The sequence below is a fragment of the Hetaerina americana genome, unplaced genomic scaffold (genome assembly GCF_022747635.1).
Source record: "Hetaerina americana unplaced genomic scaffold, ioHetAmer1.1.p SCAF_10, whole genome shotgun sequence".
Lineage (NCBI taxonomy): Eukaryota > Metazoa > Arthropoda > Insecta > Odonata > Calopterygidae > Hetaerina > Hetaerina americana.
Genome location: NW_027286070.1, coordinates 9,865,267 through 9,884,038, shown reverse-complemented (window position 1 = coordinate 9,884,038; position 18,772 = coordinate 9,865,267). Strand labels below are relative to the sequence as shown.

Sequence of the window (18,772 nt, the reverse complement as noted above, 5' to 3'; positions counted from 1 at the left end):
CCTAGAAGCTTGGTGGTAGCTTTTCATTTAAAAAAAATTCGAATCCGGCCATTGTTCTAAATTTAGGGTGGAAGTAGATATTAAAGTACTCTTAATATTTTTTCAATTTGCTATTAGAAAAACGTTTTTTTATAATATCATCTTATTTAAAGATTTTTTATTTATTTATATGCCCTGAAAGCTACCGCTAGGGTGTGTGGCAGGGGGTGAACTGACACCAGACTAATTTTTACCCGAGCATGACCCTACCGCGGTCGAACAATGTTATTATGATCCCTTATCGTTCAAGGAAAGACTTGCATCTTAAATCTATCTGTTCTACCCTTAATCTCCCTAATTTTAGTGTCATCATCTTTCCTGCCGTGGAACGATGGGGGTTATAACAAATTTTCCACATCACTGCTAAAGAGACCTCCTTCCAATTTATGAAAGATCTTCAATTTGTAGTTTAACCCTCGCTCCGTGAGTGATTCCCAGCCTAATTTATTAGTTCCCAGTGAAAAATTCATATTCTCAAAGTAGCCACTCTAGTCGTTCACCTGACGTATTCACTAGCCTCCAATCCCGATAAAGCCTGATATGGAAAAATATACGATTTTCCTCAGTCATCTAAAGAGTTTCACTACTAAACAGCTCGTCTAGCCATATCTACGACGATATACGCGTAAACGCACGTATCCAATCGAAACGGTAGACTGGCAATCATTCACTATGTCCTGCTTCGTAAACGTACGTTTTGGGCGGCCCTTGACGGTATCCTCTACGTATCACGAGAAATTCTTCGGTCCTTACCGTGAGATTGGCTTTACTAATCCAATTCGGGTCGTGGGTTGGTTGAGTCAGTGCGTGGAATGCGTGCGTGGCGCGGCCGGCATTCTATAATTTCTTATTTGCCATATTCTCCTTATTTTTTTTTAGCTATTTTATTTTCTACCAAATAAATACAAGTCTTTGATGCATTTCATTGTGTGTCTCAGTGGATGAATGTTGCACCTTGTCGAGGTCGGCAACACTGCAGTTCTCTATTTTTGTAAGTTCACACTACTCGAATTTGTATTTTGTTGTTATTGCCCCCATCTATATTCTGTCTACAGTAACTAATTCTGCGCGTTGAATTATATTATGTTTCATCTAATGTTTTTTAAACCAATGATAAGCACCCACTCCCCCTCTAATCTTAGAATTCTTCATTCCAACGTCGGTGTTCTCACTTCAGCGAAGCGGTGGAGGGGGGTGATGTGCCTGAATATTTTCGTGTCTCGGGGGAGTTTTTTCAAGGATGTGAGGGGAAGGACCGAACCAGGAATAAAAAGGCGTGGAAAATTGTGCACTCTCGCGGTCCGCCTAATTTCGTCTGCCGGAGTGTGTTCGTCCCTTGACGTCACTTTTCCTCCTTTTCGTGCGAAAATCGGCCGCTGATTGGCAGTAGTGCCACTGGAGGAAGTCAATAGCTTGGATTAGTTTCTCCTTAGAAGTTCTCACGCGGGGAAGTCTGTCGGCGATGGCAATATTTTAAAGGTTTTCTCAAGACGCTACTCGGTTGCCCTCACTGGACCTACTACTTCAAATAGTAAGATTCATGGTAGTACGTATGGTTGACTCGGTGTGATATTATTTTTCGAAATGCCTTTTCTGGTTTTTCTTGTACAGCGTAATCCAAGATATCATTCCAATGAATATTTCAGAAAGCGTAATCGGATAACTCATTTGCTTGGATGTTGAAGTACTTTTTGAAAGATTTTATAATTATGGCAGCTATGGAGTGGCATTCTCAAGACATTTTTCCGGAAAAATCCATGGATGTAAATATAGTATTCGGGCGTGCACAAGGATCAAATCGAATCGCGAACTTTTGATTCGGTCTTGCCGAAGATAACGCGCTCCCAAGGACAAATGGGTCGATGCTGATGTATCGGTTAGCTTTCTAGAGCGTTTTATCATTGTGGAATATTAAAATTGGAAAAGAAGTAGATTGTAAACTGTTGGCATTTTTTATTTGCTTTCATGGTGCACAATTCGTTTAAGCCGTGATTGTCTCGTTCATTACGTGATTCCTGCGAAGCACCATTATTTTATTCAGTCGAGTAAGGTTTTCATATGGTAAATGCTTGCTTCGTCATTCGAGCGTACAAGGCGTCCTAAATACGAGATCATTATCAACAAATAAAATTAGAATAACTGATTTTGTGTGAGATTAAAGTTGGGCTTTCAGATGCTAAAAAATAATAAAATTCAGCGGTACCTTTATTCACCAGCGGTGTCGCTTGTTTAGCGATAAGTTTTTTTGCTTATTTTGATACGTTTTTGTAATTATGGTTTTCTATTAATTGAGAGAATTTGGTGAAAACGTATGGCCCTTTTCTGTTTCATTTCACTTAAGTGTGTGCATTTTTCCTTGGTATTATATATCATTTGTGCATAGTCACTGATTTTTCCTCGCACCCCTCATGCAAGAAAAATAGCTTCCATCTGCTGACGTGTTGAGATGCCCCATGTGTGTCACGTGACCACCTTGCCGACCGACCGACCGCCACGAGGGCGGCGCCTCATGTAGGTCGACCCCGAACCTGAAGCTGTCGTAGGGCAGTTCGTCTGGTACCAGGTGTTTATCATCGCCGAGTTTCTCTGGTGCGACAGGGAGAGGTGTCCGAAACGGTCTTATATATTGCCGCTTTTGAAGAGTAGTAGTGTGGTTGTGATTGATAATCATTAGCAATGGGAAGAAAGTCGAGATCTCAAATGGAAGAGCCTGTGGAGCCTGATAACAGTTGTCGGTGTGAGTGTTTCGGGAACAAGTTTTTACTATCTCGCGCTCAGATGAGATATTTGCATGCATAGTGCTTTTCTTAATGATTAAGAATCAAAATTTTGCCGAAGAAAAGGATGTTTTCTATCACGGGATGATTTAGGGAATCAACAATCCCATTTTCGTAGCTTTGTTTATACGGGCAGTGTTAGTGTTCGGCACGTGTTCGCCGACAGCTGTTGACATGAATAGTGCAACTAGTGGTGCTACCTTGTATGTACGCGTAATTAAATGACAAATTAGTAGCCCTCAACTAATGTTCTTATTTAGAAGATATTTCTGTTGACATGTGTTCTTTATTTAATAATTTGAATGCTGAGTTTCGACAAGATGTCTGTTTTGCGTATCAAAATGATGCAGTTAATAATGGTTGGGGCTAAATTGTTAGGACTCAGTAATGTTAATTAATAGCATTTGAAATTTCATAAATACTAGTCGGTTACTTTTGTGCTTTCCGTTTGCCTAAAATTGTTCCACTATCCTGCTTACATAGTGGACTTGATAAATTAATCCTAGTTGATAAGATTTTCAATGTTTTTTGTATTTACATGTGTAGTGATAAATTCCTTTTATTTATCTTACAGTGGTGCAGTTAATATATTGGAGGAATCCCAAAGAATCGGGGGCAGTATTTGGTTCTGTTCTGGCCATTCTGCTATCACTGTCATACTTCTCACTCATCAGCGTAGTAGCGTATCTATCTCTTAGCATCCTCTGTGTAACCCTGTCTTTCCGTGTATACAAGAGTGTGTTGCAAGCTATACAGAAGAACCAGGATGGTCATCCATTCAAGTAAGTGTGCAGTTGTTTTTGTGAATTCTATTACTGTAGTAAGCCGGCATGTCTAGTTCGTTCAACTAAAAGACGACCGACTGTAACTCGCCGCCCACTCCATTGCATTTTTTCGTAATTATATAGTTAAACATTCATGGGGATGCACGCTTTCGGGATACAACTCTACGCCATTGTTTTATTTATTACGGGGCAAATTAATGTCGCCACATGAAAAACTTCTCGTTAGCCTTTGGTTTTACAAATGTTATCTCCATTTATTAAATTGTCATGCATTATAACTCTCGATGTCATCGCATCGGTATACCATCCTACGAGTCTAGAAGATACGGAGGAATGCCAATTAGGTATAAAAATCAATTTCGTAATGATTTGCATGTTATTGTTTAGACCAACTTTTAATCTTCATCAATCATCCTTGTCAGATACTTTTGACGTTTAGCATATATGTAGTCCTGCAGTCAATGAAATTCAAGATTTGGTCGAAATTGTGTAACCTTGCCAAATTGATACTGCAGTGAGAGAAGTACAGTGCGCTTTAGTCACTTTGTCATGCCATGGTTTGATGAAAGTCATGACTTTACTGAGTATATAAAATCGTGATGGTTTGGATTGAATGAAGACTTAAAATGTTCAACCAAATGCTTGCGCTACCTTTTTTCTTGTAATTTGTATTCAAATTGTAATTTTATCTTTTGTAGTTATCACTCATTGAAAATTTTTAAAATGTCAAGTATGCTCAGTTAGAGCTTATGAATCTGTTTTTGTAATATTTATGTAGGAAGGGGTTCAGAAACTTTTTTTCATGTTAGTTGTGGCTTAGGAGTAATAGTAGTGTGTAGTGCCCTTGTAATTAAGGTTCTATAAGAAACCTACCCTATTAGGCTACTGCTAATAATAATGACTTGTAATTGTTAGGTTGTTAATTTCGGAAGTGCTTGACCAAATAATTTTATAATTGTCATACCCGAAATATTTTCATTAATTCTCATCAAAAAGGAATAAGTAGGGAGAGTATAGAATAAGCAGGTCCTATGGGGAAAATGGAAGAAGGGACCATTTGGTCGTAATTTCGCTTTAATAAATAACTCTATTTTTTCCACTTTTTCTCACTGAGTTTATGGACACCAAGTTTCAATACAAGGGATTACCATATTTATTATGCCTTTTTCTTTTGTAGAATTAAGGGTTTTCAATTTTCTTCGCTTACATATATATTTTCCGCAGGGACCTCCTTGAAATGGACCTCACCATGTCCGAGGATAGGGTGCAAGAGGTAGCACGCACTGTGGTAGCACACATGAATGCAGCTATAACAGAACTGCGACGTCTGTTTCTGGTTGAGGACTTGGTTGACTCTCTAAAGTTTGGAGTTGGTGTTTGGTGTCTCACATATGTTGGAGCTTGGTTTAATGGCATGACCCTCATCATTATTGGTATGTTGGTATATAAAATTTCACTCTTCATATGAGTATTTTGGTGTTTCATAGTGCATGTTGTAAATTTTTTTTTTTGGGTGTTCATCAGAAACGTACCTTTAATAATGGAAAAAAGTTCTGTTAAGTGTGGTACTCAAAGTTTACAGTCAATGGTCTTCCACTGAAAGAAGTACCCACTCGTAGTCCACTGAGAAAGAAAGCACCAATTTCCCTGCTACATGCTATACAACAAAGTGGTTCAGTATTTGATTGTGTTCACGGTACATTGTTTACAAACTGTTTGTGGGCTGCAAGCAAACGGTTAAAAGATATAAATAAATCATACAGTTTTTTTCACGCTCATGTTTTTAATATATGGGGTGATATTAAAAATCATCCACTGTGGCATTCTTCTCGAGTAAAACCACTTGTACTATGATATATACATATAGTTTCAGGTTTCTAAAATTAATGTTAAGACGTTATTACCCAGAGGGTTGTCAATAAATTACCAGAACAAGAAAAGGAATGAATCTGTGCAATCTATGTTGACATTTTAATATTATTTAATCAAGTTTTTAAGCATTTGTTTTTTATAGCATTCATGGGAAAAATGTGATTGAATTACTGCTTATTAAAAAATTGATAATAATGGAAAATCCATAAAGAAACACGGTTTTAAAACTGTATATCTTTGAAGAAGCTTTCAACCATGTAATGTTTTGTGATTGAATTACTGGATAGTGAAAGTAGTCATGGTGTTTATGGAGAAATCTGTTTCAAAATTTTATGTATCTCTGGCAAAGTTTTTCCTGTACATTTTTAGATCATTATTTGGACTTTGGGGGATACTTTTTTTCAATTAGGTTTTCAAAGTGAATGGAATCATTGGCATTATTCTGTTTTGTTTGGAAAGTCATAAAAATGTAATTTATATAATTTCACCTATGTTTGGGAAACTGAATTTGTTACATCATTAATAAGAAAATAAATAAGTTGAAAGAGCTTTGTCATTTGAAAAAAATAAAAATCATTGCTTATCACTTTTGGTTTGCTTCTCTCAATGAAGAAAACCTTCAAGCTGCAAGTCCATGAGGAAAGTGCTTCTCGTTTGGTCCCTTATGCTATTCACTGACAAAGAAATGACTGTTGAAATATGCAATGCCAAGAAACTGGGTAAAAGCCATTCTAATTGACTTCGGATTATCATTCTCTTCTGAAGGAATTTAAACTTAGGGTCTTGAAACAAAATTATGGCTATATGAGGGAAGTTGCAAAATATGAGGTCTTGTGACAGAAGGGTTTGTTTGGTTTTGATTGTTAGTGTTAACTGAAGCGTTTTATTATTACTGGATTGATTGCTTAATAACCCTTATTCCATCATGTAATTTTATCTCTAAATACCGTGTGTGGCAACATAAATTCCTATTTTCAAAAGCAAAGCAATTTCAAAAAAAGAAGTTATGTTGCTGCACCCAGTATAGGCTAATGGAAGGTGGGACCTATGAGTTGGTTATGGTCTCTCTCTGGTGGTGTCTTTATTAAATAGGTGACCAAATTTTGGGTGTAGGATCAGAGAAGGAAAGGGATGGAGGTTAATGTGTTTTATGTGTGTGCAGATCACATGTAAGCAAATAAAGGTGAAAGGGTTGTGTTAAGATTTCAAATTTGTAACCTAATTATGTGTGTAAGCCTTCATATATTCTAGATTAAATATTTATGGAGCAACATGTGAGTTTTAGTGGGTCAGTCTACCAGGATGTGACCCACTTATTTGTGGGAACATTCTCAGTGCATATCAATGTATTAATTGTAAGGTTTTCATCATAAGACATTTTTATCGGCCCATGTATAAAGCTGATGAAGGAAATGCCAGGGTCATGTGCTTCTTGGAGATAATATTACCTATGGATGGGAAACATAATGCCGGTTTTGTCCTAACAATAATTCATACTGAAATAGGTAATAAATGTTTGAGAGACATTTCATTTGAGCCCAGTTCAATAATTAATCATGCATTGGTATAATTTAACATCTTAATCTTGTGGAATGGAGTGTCATTTAAATGATGCCAAAAATTCCTTCAATTTAAAAAAAAACTACCAATATGGTATGCCTGGAGATAACAGACAAATATAATCATATAAAATATAAATGTTTCATCATTCAATATTATGCTTGAATTTGATTAGTATGGCACTTTGCTAAAATTTTCTTCATGGCCATGGAAATATTTTCAATGATTTTGTGAAATTATATTTAAATTCTTAGGATATATTGGAGGGCAATCTAGGTTTCATAATTTTCATATATCTTCACGACCCCCCCTCCCAAGTTCGGCAAACTCTCCTTAGGTTGGCCAACATTTGAATAAGATTATTTTTTGAGCTTTATGCATCTATAGTTCTACCGGGGCATACAATTTTTCTGTAAATCTGAGAAACACTTGCAGTGTGTCACTATTGAGCACAAATTACAGCTTTGTGTGCACAGTGCAAACATAAGTGTTTGCAAAAAAATTGATGATACTGAGAAGTGATAAAAATTAATTGTGCTGAGTGCTGTGTGTGTAAGCATATAAAATTTCTCCTCTGAGCAGAATCGAAACAGGTATGAGGTATTTCTCAGAATTCCTTATGGAGAGAGAGTTAGACTGTACAATGTATAGGGATATAACTGGGTTGGTGCAATGTTATATGAAAGTGTTATTTTCATTATTTACCTACTCTAATGGTGACTCCATATTTATTCAAAAAATTTGCAAAGGCACTGCCATTAAGGGATTCAGAGTGAATAAATGCTCTCCAACTGAAGTGTGATTGGATTCATTGGCTTCTGCATCTGTCTGCACAGTTCACCTAGAGTGTATGGCATGGGACAGGGGTACATCTTGTCACTTCTGGATAGACATGAATCTGCCTGCAAGACTGCAGAACCAGGAAATGAACCTCATTACTTACACATACATGGTCACGTACTGCATGATGTTGTCTGCCACACCCTGAAATGATTAAAATATTTTGGATCTGGATAAATGACATTGCAGGATGTCTAGCATCTTTGGAAATCTGGAATAGCATGAGGAGTTCATGCAAGAAGTTCCCTCAATTGGTTTTGATATTAGTGAGTGCACATAATCCACTGTCATTGTCCTTTGTTGGAGCCAGTATGTCAATAGTTCTAAGCTAGAATTTGGGATATTCATTAGATTTACTATGTTAAAGCAACACAAGTTAAATTGAATTTGAGATTCTTAGAAGCCCTTGTGACAAAGCACTTTCTTCAGAAGAGTTGATGTTGATGCTAATGGATTAAGTACCCTTTCCTCCTGGAATATATTAAACTCACTTCTGTCCTTGAATCATACAAAATGCCTACAGAAGATGAAATTAACAGAAGTCATAGTGTACAAAGGAGAAATAAAAAGTTGCCAGTGGATGAATAATAATTAAACTTGGAACAATGCCTTGAGATCACCAATTAGTACTGTGATAATTTGATTTTTTTGTTTGTTCTGTAGTTGTACCATATTTATATGTGTAATGAGCAGACTGCCTTGTTGCATTTTTTCACATGTAAGAATTTTAAGTACCTATATTTCCTATGGTCTAATGAAGTATGAAGTATTGCTTTCTTTAGGTACTATGGTTTACACATGTAAAGGCAAAAGTTTTTAAGTCTTGAAAGAGTTGGCTGGAGGCATGATAAGTTGCTGGAAAAGTGTAAAAATTTGCCTCTCTCTAGATCCTATGAGGCAGGAGGGGAGTATCCCCAAAAAATACTATATATTTAATGGGAAGAAAATTACGTTCATTTATGTAACAACATTAATTGGCACAGTATAGCATTGTCCTAATGAGGAAACAGAACTCAGATGGTGTATGTGCTCAAATATTAAACATTGCCCAATAAAGGAATAGTTTTGATCTTCAAGCCTTCCAAGTTTATAATGATGGTGTGTAATGCGTATGATACCTCATTGTTGAATAATTATTTTATGACTCCATTTATGAAGATGTTATTTTAGTGCCCCCTACAATTATGTGAAAGGTAGATTGCAAAATAATAGTATTTGTTTCAAAATGGGATTGGTAATGAAGGCTTATGAAAAATTTGGGTTGGTTATGAATGTGAATATGAAAGGGTATGGCATCTAAAGCAGAATGCCAATTGAAAACTTAGAGTAATTACTTATGGGAAAATACAATTGTGAATATGATTTATGATAACAACATAAAAATACCCCTTGAAAGCTAGAGAAAATGCATGTATGTAATATGTCATCACAAGTATAAGAAAGCCGAGCTTTTTCATTTGGAGGCAAAGAAATATCAATGCACACCCAAAGAACCAATCAATCAACTCCTTAAGATGTGCAATCCTCTTTATTTAATGGATCTGTCAGTTTGGGGAGCAGTGTGCCCAGGTTCTTCTCTCGCTCAGGGCTGTGGGTGTGGAACAATACCTATGGTTAAGTTTAAGAGGACCTAATTCAAAGTATCTTGAGTAAAACCCTAAGAACCACTGGACAAGCTGAATTTTAGGAAAACCAATGTTTTTTAATTGATGAAGTGGTTAAGTTGAAGTCAGAAATGTTTTTACTCTAACTGAAATATCAATAATATCTGCCCAGCTGAACTGTACCTGAATATCAGTATAGAGTTCAACAGAAAGTCAACATTGGTTGTAGGATTGTCACCTAACATTATGAATAAATGACCGAAAGTAGATGAATGCATTAGGTCATAGAAGTCAGGAGAAATTTTATGAATTATAGATCCACCCCATGATGTGAAATTATGTACATCACTTGGTTTTGGGCAGTGCCCTTTGGTGCTTTTGCTGTTTTATTGTTTTAACGCAACAGTTTTGTTTTTCATTTATTGTTCCATGAAGTTAAAATGTTAGTGTTAGTTACTAGTTTGAGGCATTACATGAGCTCTTTTGCTTAGTCTAAAATTTTGTTAAATATTGATTAGGAAATATGGTGTGGGGAAGTCAAAATCAGTCTACCCACTGTTACGTAGGGAATTTTTTCTTGACTTCTCGGTGTTAGGCATGGTTTCACCCCATTGAGTTTTGCTTTGGAAGAGAGATTTCACAAGGTATATATAGTAAGGGAGTGACAGGAGAGAGGGAGAGGGTGTGTGTGGATGGATGGAGGGGACACTTAAAAAGCCAAGGGGGAAATGAATGACATAGGATTCGTAAGTTAACAGAGTCTAAAAAAACAAAATGTGTGGTGGTTCAAGGTCATGGGAGGTGCACCAAGATGGGCAACTGGAAAGAGGTTGAGGCAAAGGATTGAGTCATTTAGTGCGCGAGAGGCTGAAAATGATCTGTGATTAAGAAAGACTGCGAGAAGATGCCTTAAGTATGTTTGACTTTGTTAGAATAAGTTCACGTGAGGTGAGATTGGGATTAGTGGTGACATTTAAATGAATTAATAAGCAGTGGGTATTGCATATTGAGGTTGTAATTTTTTTTTTCTAAAGTTTGCAAAAATCAAGTGAAGAAGTTCCTCTTCAGTCTACCTTCAGTTCCAATTAAAACTTTGAAAAATTCTCATAGGCAAATGGAGGGAAGGAGGGTTTGCCCTGGAATATTGATTGGCTGGAATAAATCTCTATATGTTCACCTTTTGTTCACTTTGTTACATTAAGGAAAACATATAATGCAGTATTCATGAAGTTTTCTCAGGTCTTCCACTGGGTCAGGGGTTCCATATTGGCTGATGTTTTGATGCACGAGTCGGGCATCAAAACGTTGGCCAATATGGAACCCCTGACCCAGTGGAAGGCCCAAGAAAACTTCATGAAGTAAATATGCTGGGAAAGAACCAGATCATATAATGCAGTATATATATTTAAATTTATGGCTTAAAGACCTGGTTTTCTTAAGGCTCTGAATTGTTATCTTCCATAATCTTTTATTCAAATCTTTGAGTGCCTGTCATCAATTCTCTTCTCCTTCTAAGAGCTTCATTTGTTAATTCAGCTCTCTTCCCATGCTCCTTATCCTTGAAAACCAGAGAACTGTTCAGCCTGCTCTTATATATATCCTCTCGCTTAATTTTAGGCAGTCTTTCTTTGGTACAGAATTTCAAAATAGATAGCGTACTCCTCCAATGTACATTTAAATTCTACAGTACTTTGATTAATTCCCCTCTGTGTAATGTCTTCTAAATCCAGGAAGTAAACTAAGGTTGTGCATAATATCCTTTTTATCAATGATCTAATCACTTCTCTGACAAACATATTCTCCTCTTCAAGAAGTTCTCTTGGGTTTCCCACCGGGTCAGGTTGCAGTGCATCGATGTTTCGAAGGCTGACTCTGCCAGGGTCTTCAGGGTCTCCAACCTGAAGACGATGGCAGAGTCAGCCTTCAAAACGTCAGTGTACTGCAACCTGACCCGGTGGGAAACCCGAGAGAACTTCTTGAATACCATACGCCGGGAAAACCTGAGATCCTTCATATTCTCCTCTTGTCATTCTATTTGTTGATTATTTATTTGACTATCCTTGACAAGTGAAATTCAACAATTCCATACATACTGCTTAAGTCTTTTTCATTAATTGCCTTACGTCTCTAGGCAACATATTACTCATAAATGTATGAGCCCTTAAACACTTTAAATGGTTACTTAATTTGTACGTATCTATTATAACTGCCTTGTGTCTTTTTTCCCATGGTACTTTTTCTATTTTTTTCTAAGATTCCTGAGCGTACGCTATGAAATTCTCTGTTGATGATAATTCCTATTACTGCATTAGAGCTGCAGTTACATGGTCCTCAGCATGTTGCTTAAACTTTTTTGAAACTGGAATTTTAATTGTCTAATTGATTCTTGGAGCCAAACCACTGCCTGGTAAATGTTGCAAAGATTTCCAAAAAACTCATGTTCTTGGAATAGAGGAGCTACCCCAAAATGCATTTCACAGGTTGTAGCCCCCCCTCCTCCAATACTAGTTTGAGCAAGCACATGGCTGATAACATTGTGGGCAGAGTATGTTTTGTAAACTTTTTACCCTGCAATGTGTTTCATTTCACCTCAAACTATTAGAAAATGTCGCAAAGAACAACGTAAAATTTGAATAAACTTTGGTCGGTGTGTAAAGTTTTCAGATGCTCCTCATGTCAGCACTTATCTCATGCTTGTAAACATGCACATACAGTGCAATCATTAGTGATACTTAATGAGGTCCTTCAGGAGTAATGAGGTTCCTTACATTTCTAATGACAACACTAACTTGTTGCCAAATGTCATTCTAACTAGTGCAGTCATTGCTCATTATGCACTTATGTTTTTGGTTTCCAGTCTATACTATGTAATCCTAGGGGAATGAAGTGAGCTGGATAGCTTGGTTTGATATGAATTGATTGCTTGGGAAAGGAATCTGTTTATTTGTTGTTTTGAATGAAAGGAAAAGCAGTGTGTGTTCGCATAGTTTTGTTACATGATAAAATTTTTAAGTGATAAAAATTTACTATTTGATTTTCCTTGTTTGGCAGTGTCCAATCGAAGCTTCTTTTCTTGGTTACATGTTGTTGGAATCCATGATGTGGACCCTCAGGAAATTTGTAGAGATTGCTTGTACTCATTTTGACATAGTATGTTTTTTTTTTATTTTTCAAGTAATCTGAAGTAGTAGAAGATTTTCAGTATCTGCTATGGCTTGGTCTATTACACACACACAGTAATCAACCCGAAGGTCGGTTTAGTAGGTGATGGTAGAGATCACCCAGTACTAGGCCCTATACGGCTTGTGAAAATTCACACATCAGGGTAGGGGGGCCAGTTCCTTTCCCTGTGCCGGTTATGGTTCCCCAGGAAGACCTGGTACCCGAAAAATCACTCTAGCTTGGGTGGAGCTGCAGGTGCCCAGAGTGCCTTGCCCGGGAATCGAACCCGGGACCCTCTGGTCAGCAGCCCAGCGCTCTGCCCACTGGATTACCGCGACCCACATGGTCTATTACCTTGCTTCATATTATGTTAGCCCAACACTCACATGGTTACCCGGAGTACTTAAAATTGTGCATGACCCAGCCACAATGTACATCCCTCCTGACAACTTGAAATGCAGCTCCATATTCATATATTTGAGATGTTTGTTGTTTTCTTTTAAGATTTAGGATAATTTTTTAGATAACTCAGATAGTGTATGTTTCTCAGTGCCCATTTGGCTGCTGGGTGTTGAGTTAAATATCTGTGGTATTTGTGGGAGTACAAGCATTAGAGAGATGACTGCTCTTGTGACATTTTGGCATCTTATAATATGATTTTTCAAGGTTTTCGGTGCCTGGCATACTGAAAAATGTTGATGTACAATCACTGAAACTGACTAATTGTAACATAATTTTGATTATTTCTATAATTACTAAAGCATGCTGTTTTTCTTTCTATTTTACAGCATTTGTTGGGCTCTTCACGCTTCCAAAGGGCTATGAAAATAACAAGGCTCAAGTTGATCAAAATTTGGAATTGATCAATAAGAAGCTGTCTGAAATTTCTGCCAAGTGAGTATTAGATGGCACATATTCAAGTGAAATATTTGTTAACAATTGAAAGAGCTGCTTATACCAACTCCAAATATATCGTTTTGATAATCAGATTGGATTGGATTAATGCCTGCATTTTGAACTTGGCAAAATGTCTTTCATCAGGTAGCGTGTACTGTTTGATTGAGTGAAGAAATGTTAAAATCTTGTTTTAGGAGTGAATAATTTCCTCAATTATAAAATTAGTATGCAGCAATTTGGTTAAAATTATCAATCATCTCAAGAATTTAAAGAAAAGTTGATGGTTTTAAGTAGCCAAATGATGTATACAAGGCATTTGAAAAACATGTATATCTATTACCAGTTTATTATTGAAAATGCATTACTGTGATTTTCTCATGTCTGACAAGTTTGCAGAGGATTTAAAATACTTGCATTGTAGTTTAAAATACTAATATTTGTGAAAACCTTGATATAAGTAGTAAACGTAATAAAAAAACTCATTTGTATCGGAGAATGGTAGGGCTTACTAGGCTTGAAAACTCAAAAAAGGTTTCACAATTGAAGCTGATGTTATTGCATTGTAGGAATCGGTTATTGCTTTATTCTTTACACACTGGAGTTAATATTGTCATTTATTGTGGATTCCTGTGATAAGAAATAGGATTAAATATCCTCTGGCAGTACACAACCAAAGCAAGTTTGGCTATTTTAAGACATGGGGAATGCAGTGTCTGCCAACCTAGAGAAAAAGAAATTTGGTGGCAAATTTTCTATAAAATTTTTTGGCACAATTAATTTTGGGAAGTTCTCCTGTCATTTTGAGATTAATTTACTGAGCTCTACTAATTTATTCAAGTTTACTTCTGTTTTTTGCTGCCCTCTGTGTATTTGACCCTCCAGTGAGATTGTTTTAAGTGCAACATTGGTTCTTGTTTTTCATGGAAGTAAAGCCTAAATACTTAATTTTTTGAAAGTTATAGGTTATAACAAATTTATTTTGCTCTTTTCCTTTGGAATCTGCATAGCTGTGATTGTTATTACAAAGTAATCAATATTTTACTCATTACTATAGTTGTTTGTAATTAGTGCTTTCAAGTCATCAATCGATAATATTGATTATTTAATTTGACTGAAATACTGAACACTGCCCTCAGCACTTCTTCTTGGGTTACTATTTTAGCTAAAAAGTTCATCAATATTTTTTCAGCATATTGGCCTCATTTTCCATGCAGTCCCATGTTTTTTTCTGATGGAGGGACCTGGGTTGATAACTCTGCAAGATAATTTCTGATCAGGATTGTATACTGACTCAATATTCTTCATGTACTCGTTATACTTTGTAGTATGCTGCAGGATATTATGTTGACTGCCCAGTGTTACAATGAGGCAAAGTCCCCTTGTCCTTTTAGTCACCAAAGTTCAATAATTATTGACACACAAACTGTATTTCTCAAGTAAAATCCTGTTTGGTTATGTATAGTGCCCCATAAAACTGTAAATATTCACTTGAAACCCCCAGAGGATTTCTTGATGTTTCATAATGGATAGCCTGAGAATGTCACAGTCTTCTGATATGTTTGTCAGTATATAGGATGCTAACTTTCAAAAGTTAAAAGAATTACCATTCAGTACAATATGTAGAGTACATGGATGTTCAAAATATCTCTGGGACACCACGATTACTAGAGCTGACATTAGTCATACTTTTTTCCAAATTGCTGCACCTTTAAAATATTTGCCTATTATTTGTTGAGGAACTTGACCTTGGTGTTATAGCATATTTATTCTGTATACACATATACCAAGAATCAGAGAACTCTCAATAAAGGGGTTGCATTATTCAAGTCAGCATACTTGATTCATATTCAATTCATGCATTATATTGAACCAAAAATAATAGGGTTAGAAAAGAATGAAACAAGACACTTATTGGCAAAAGAAACATCAGCCATCACAGAATAATATTTTCTTATTATTGTCTCAACTTTTAGTAATGTAGTTATTACGCTCTCTTCTCTCTTATAGACCAGAAGTATTTTATTAATGGTAGCCCATTAACCGTGGAGGTTAAGCTCTCCCAGAATTTGTCTCAATCTATATGGGTTAAATGGAAGAAGGGACCATTTGGTCTCATTTTCGTCCAAATAAAGACCACTATCTATCTATCTATCTATTTGGTAACTGTAGTAATGATCTGGGGGTGGATTGATATGAGAACTTATAAAAGCAAACCCGCTGCTAAATTAATCGAAGTGCCACAATTTGAGGCCCAATGAAAGCAATTGCTACTTTATTAAACTGGGCAACATTATCACCATAAAAAGTGCAACATATTTGGGAATAGCAGACAAATTTTTCATCATTCTTGCCCGTAAAAAAAAACCATAAACACAGTAATCAACTTGGAGGTCTGTTTGATAGTGATGATAGAGTTCACCCAGTACTAAGCCCGACAGCATGTGAAATTCACATGTCAGGGTAGGGGGCTCAGTTCCTTTCCCTGTGACGGTTATGGTTTCCCAGGAAGATCTGGTGCCCGAATAATCATATAGCCTGGGTGTAGTTGCAGGTGCCCAAAGAGGCGTGGGAATTGAACATGGTCCCAATGGTCAGTACTCTAACGCTCTACCCCTGGACTACCGCGACCTACTAAGGACATTTAGTTTTCATCTTTTACAAATTTAATGTATAACTTTTCATATTGTGCTAATAGATTAACTTGACAAATAGTATTTAATGTTTGGGAAACAGTTGTTTAGTCTGTTTGTGTATTTATGGATTTGTTTGAACATTCTGTATTGGGAGGGGAATTAAGTCTAACTTCAGAAGATGTTGTTATTGTGAGGGCAACCTTTACTTTCTCTAAGAAAAATAAGATGCCTCTCTAAAGAAGATGCCTCTCTCACTAAATGCCTTAATTTTCAACGATGAGATAGGAAAATGCAATTTTGCATTACTAATGTGCATTGAATAAGGTGAAATATGAGCTATGGAAATGGCTATCCACGAGATGGGCCAAATGTGGTCAATTCTGGATCAAATGAATCTCTAAAAGCATAATTCCATATATGACCGAGAGAATGATAGCAGCACAGAAAATGTGTTTGTTGTTTGTATAGGTAAATGCTTGGGAGTTTTTTTCACTGTTCATGATGGAAATTCTGTGAATACTGTCATTTTCATAATTCAAGGGAAATTATCTTCTAGAAATTAAAAAAGGGGAGATTTTGATTTTACTACTATGCCGTTAATTTATGTTTGTACCAAATTTGAAGTTAAGCGTATGTGACTGCCACTTCTTTGAATGTTCCAATAAAAGCCTACGTTAACTTATGTTGCAGCTGCAGAAAGCTGCAAGTTTTTTGGGAAAGGCTAAGTTGATAGTTGCTGTGTAAAAAGAGGATTTTTGGGTGATGAGCCTGGGTTTTTTGAGAAAGGCATCGTCTCCACTGTAAATGATGCATCTAGGGAGGGTGGGTGGGCAACATAATTGCCTAGGCCTGGCTGGTTGCCTCTGTTACCATAATGGTTTATGATTTATGGCATGAAACTTGCCAGTATACTGTTATCTTGTGAATTTTAAGTATATACTATACTATAATTGAATGACTAATTGCAAAATTCTGACTTTTTTGTCATAGGGTGAAGGCAGCAATTCCCATTGGAAAGAAAGAGAAGCCCAAGGAGCAGTAAACGTTGTGTCAAGAAAGAGTGACAGCACATCTTCTAAGATGCCGTTTGGCATCTTTGTTTTATAGGGGAATGAGAGTAGGGGCAGAGGAACCAGATGGCATTTCATCAGGAGTGCAATGTTTTCTAGTTTAATATTTACAACTATTTGCCCCTCATGTGATTAAATTTGTCCTTCAATTTTTATGGAGTTTCCTTTTTATTATTTATCCCAACCCTATCCAAACTATGAATTTGCCTCCCATGTGAATTTATAGAGTTCCATCTCCAAAAGAAGGTTGAGCGTCTCTTTTACTTCACGGTAAATGTTGTGTACTGCTAACTATGAGGATTTTTCGTAAATGCTGTTGATTTTGTGCTGTTCACTATAAGAAGCACATTTTAGTAGCATTTTTAATGGAAAGAGTACTTTAAAGACATCTAAATTGGAAGCTTCTATGATGTATTATGATGGAAAAGCTTGTACTAGTTCACCGGTATTGCAGTGGGACCCTCAAGAGCTTGGGGGTCTTCAAACTTAGAGTATATCCTTGGGAAAAACCATTCAATGCACTAATTGGTAAATTTGTATTTAAAACCTGTGGATTTTTTTATGAACCAGGTGTTAAGCGATGTAGTTTGTGGTTTAAAAATAGATCTCACTAGCCATAATCCTTGTTTATTTGCATGAAGCTATTGCGAATTGGTTTATCTTGTACCTACCTAATGTTATATAATGAAATCAAAGATCTGTTGCAGCATTTGAAAGCTTTCTTGCTGATAGATAATTATTATATGGTCTTATTAAATGTTGATCCTTTAAGACTTGTTATTAGACTGAATGCTATTTGAAAGGATTTAACAATTGGTGAATGTATAAAGGTTATGGAGGTTTTTACTCATATATTTTTGAGTGTTTTTCCACTTCAACAAATTGCCTCCTGGCTTAAATAATATGGCACAGGGTGAAAGGCACAACTTCATGAAGATTGCACATGAGACAGGAAAAAAGAAAGAATTACTTAACTTACTTTGGCCAGGAACCCAGTCCAACAGCATTTCTAACAAAATTTTGCATGTACTGAATATGAGTAATCTAGGTGTCCTTAAAATAGTGGTAACATGTGAAATGCAATATGAACTGTTATTATGGTAAATTAAAATTTTTCCATTAATATACCTTGGCATGAATTAAGTTGTATTGAGATGTGCTTTGTACACAATAAATCATTTGAAAATTAATACCTTTTAAAAAAAACCCATGCATAAATTATTTATTTCCCTCACCAAAACCAGTATGAACGCACAACATTTTGCAATCGAGAAGGAACTTTCTTAACTCTATGACATCAATACGTAAAAATAGGCACGCTTGAAGCTGCCAACGCACAGGTCTGTGCTGATTATTTTCCAGCAACGACAGACGTTTTACAATTCATGTTTTATAATACTTCATTATTTACTGTAAATAATGTGGTCGGTACAGCATATTTAATTAGCAATACACAAAACGAAATACATTTCGCGGACAGAAAAAATGTGCGGAACTATGTGTAAATGTATTGGGGAGCGTCAACTAATTTAT

The 18,772-nt window shown here is 36.3% G+C and overlaps 1 protein-coding gene across 7 annotated transcripts in view; it reads left to right on the top strand.

The window, feature by feature from the left end:
* The window catches only part of Rtnl1 (reticulon), a 168,369-nt gene extending 150,975 nt beyond the window's left edge, over positions 1-17,394 (top strand). For 5 of the 7 annotated variants that reach the window (XM_071598383.1, XM_071598382.1, XM_071598386.1 and 2 more), the window contains 4 exons: positions 3,391-3,598; positions 4,826-5,034; positions 13,428-13,533; positions 17,160-17,394. In XM_071598383.1, coding sequence (XP_071454484.1) covers positions 3,391-3,598; positions 4,826-5,034; positions 13,428-13,533; positions 17,160-17,211 — 575 coding nt within the window. In that variant the 3' untranslated portion in view covers positions 17,212-17,394. Of the gene's footprint in view, positions 1-1,480; positions 1,571-2,604; positions 2,777-3,390; positions 3,599-4,825; positions 5,035-13,427; positions 13,534-17,159 lie in introns of those variants that run through there. The other 2 variants (XM_071598389.1, XM_071598387.1) reach the window with 2 other exon arrangements.
* Positions 17,395-18,772: the final 1,378 nt, after the last annotated feature.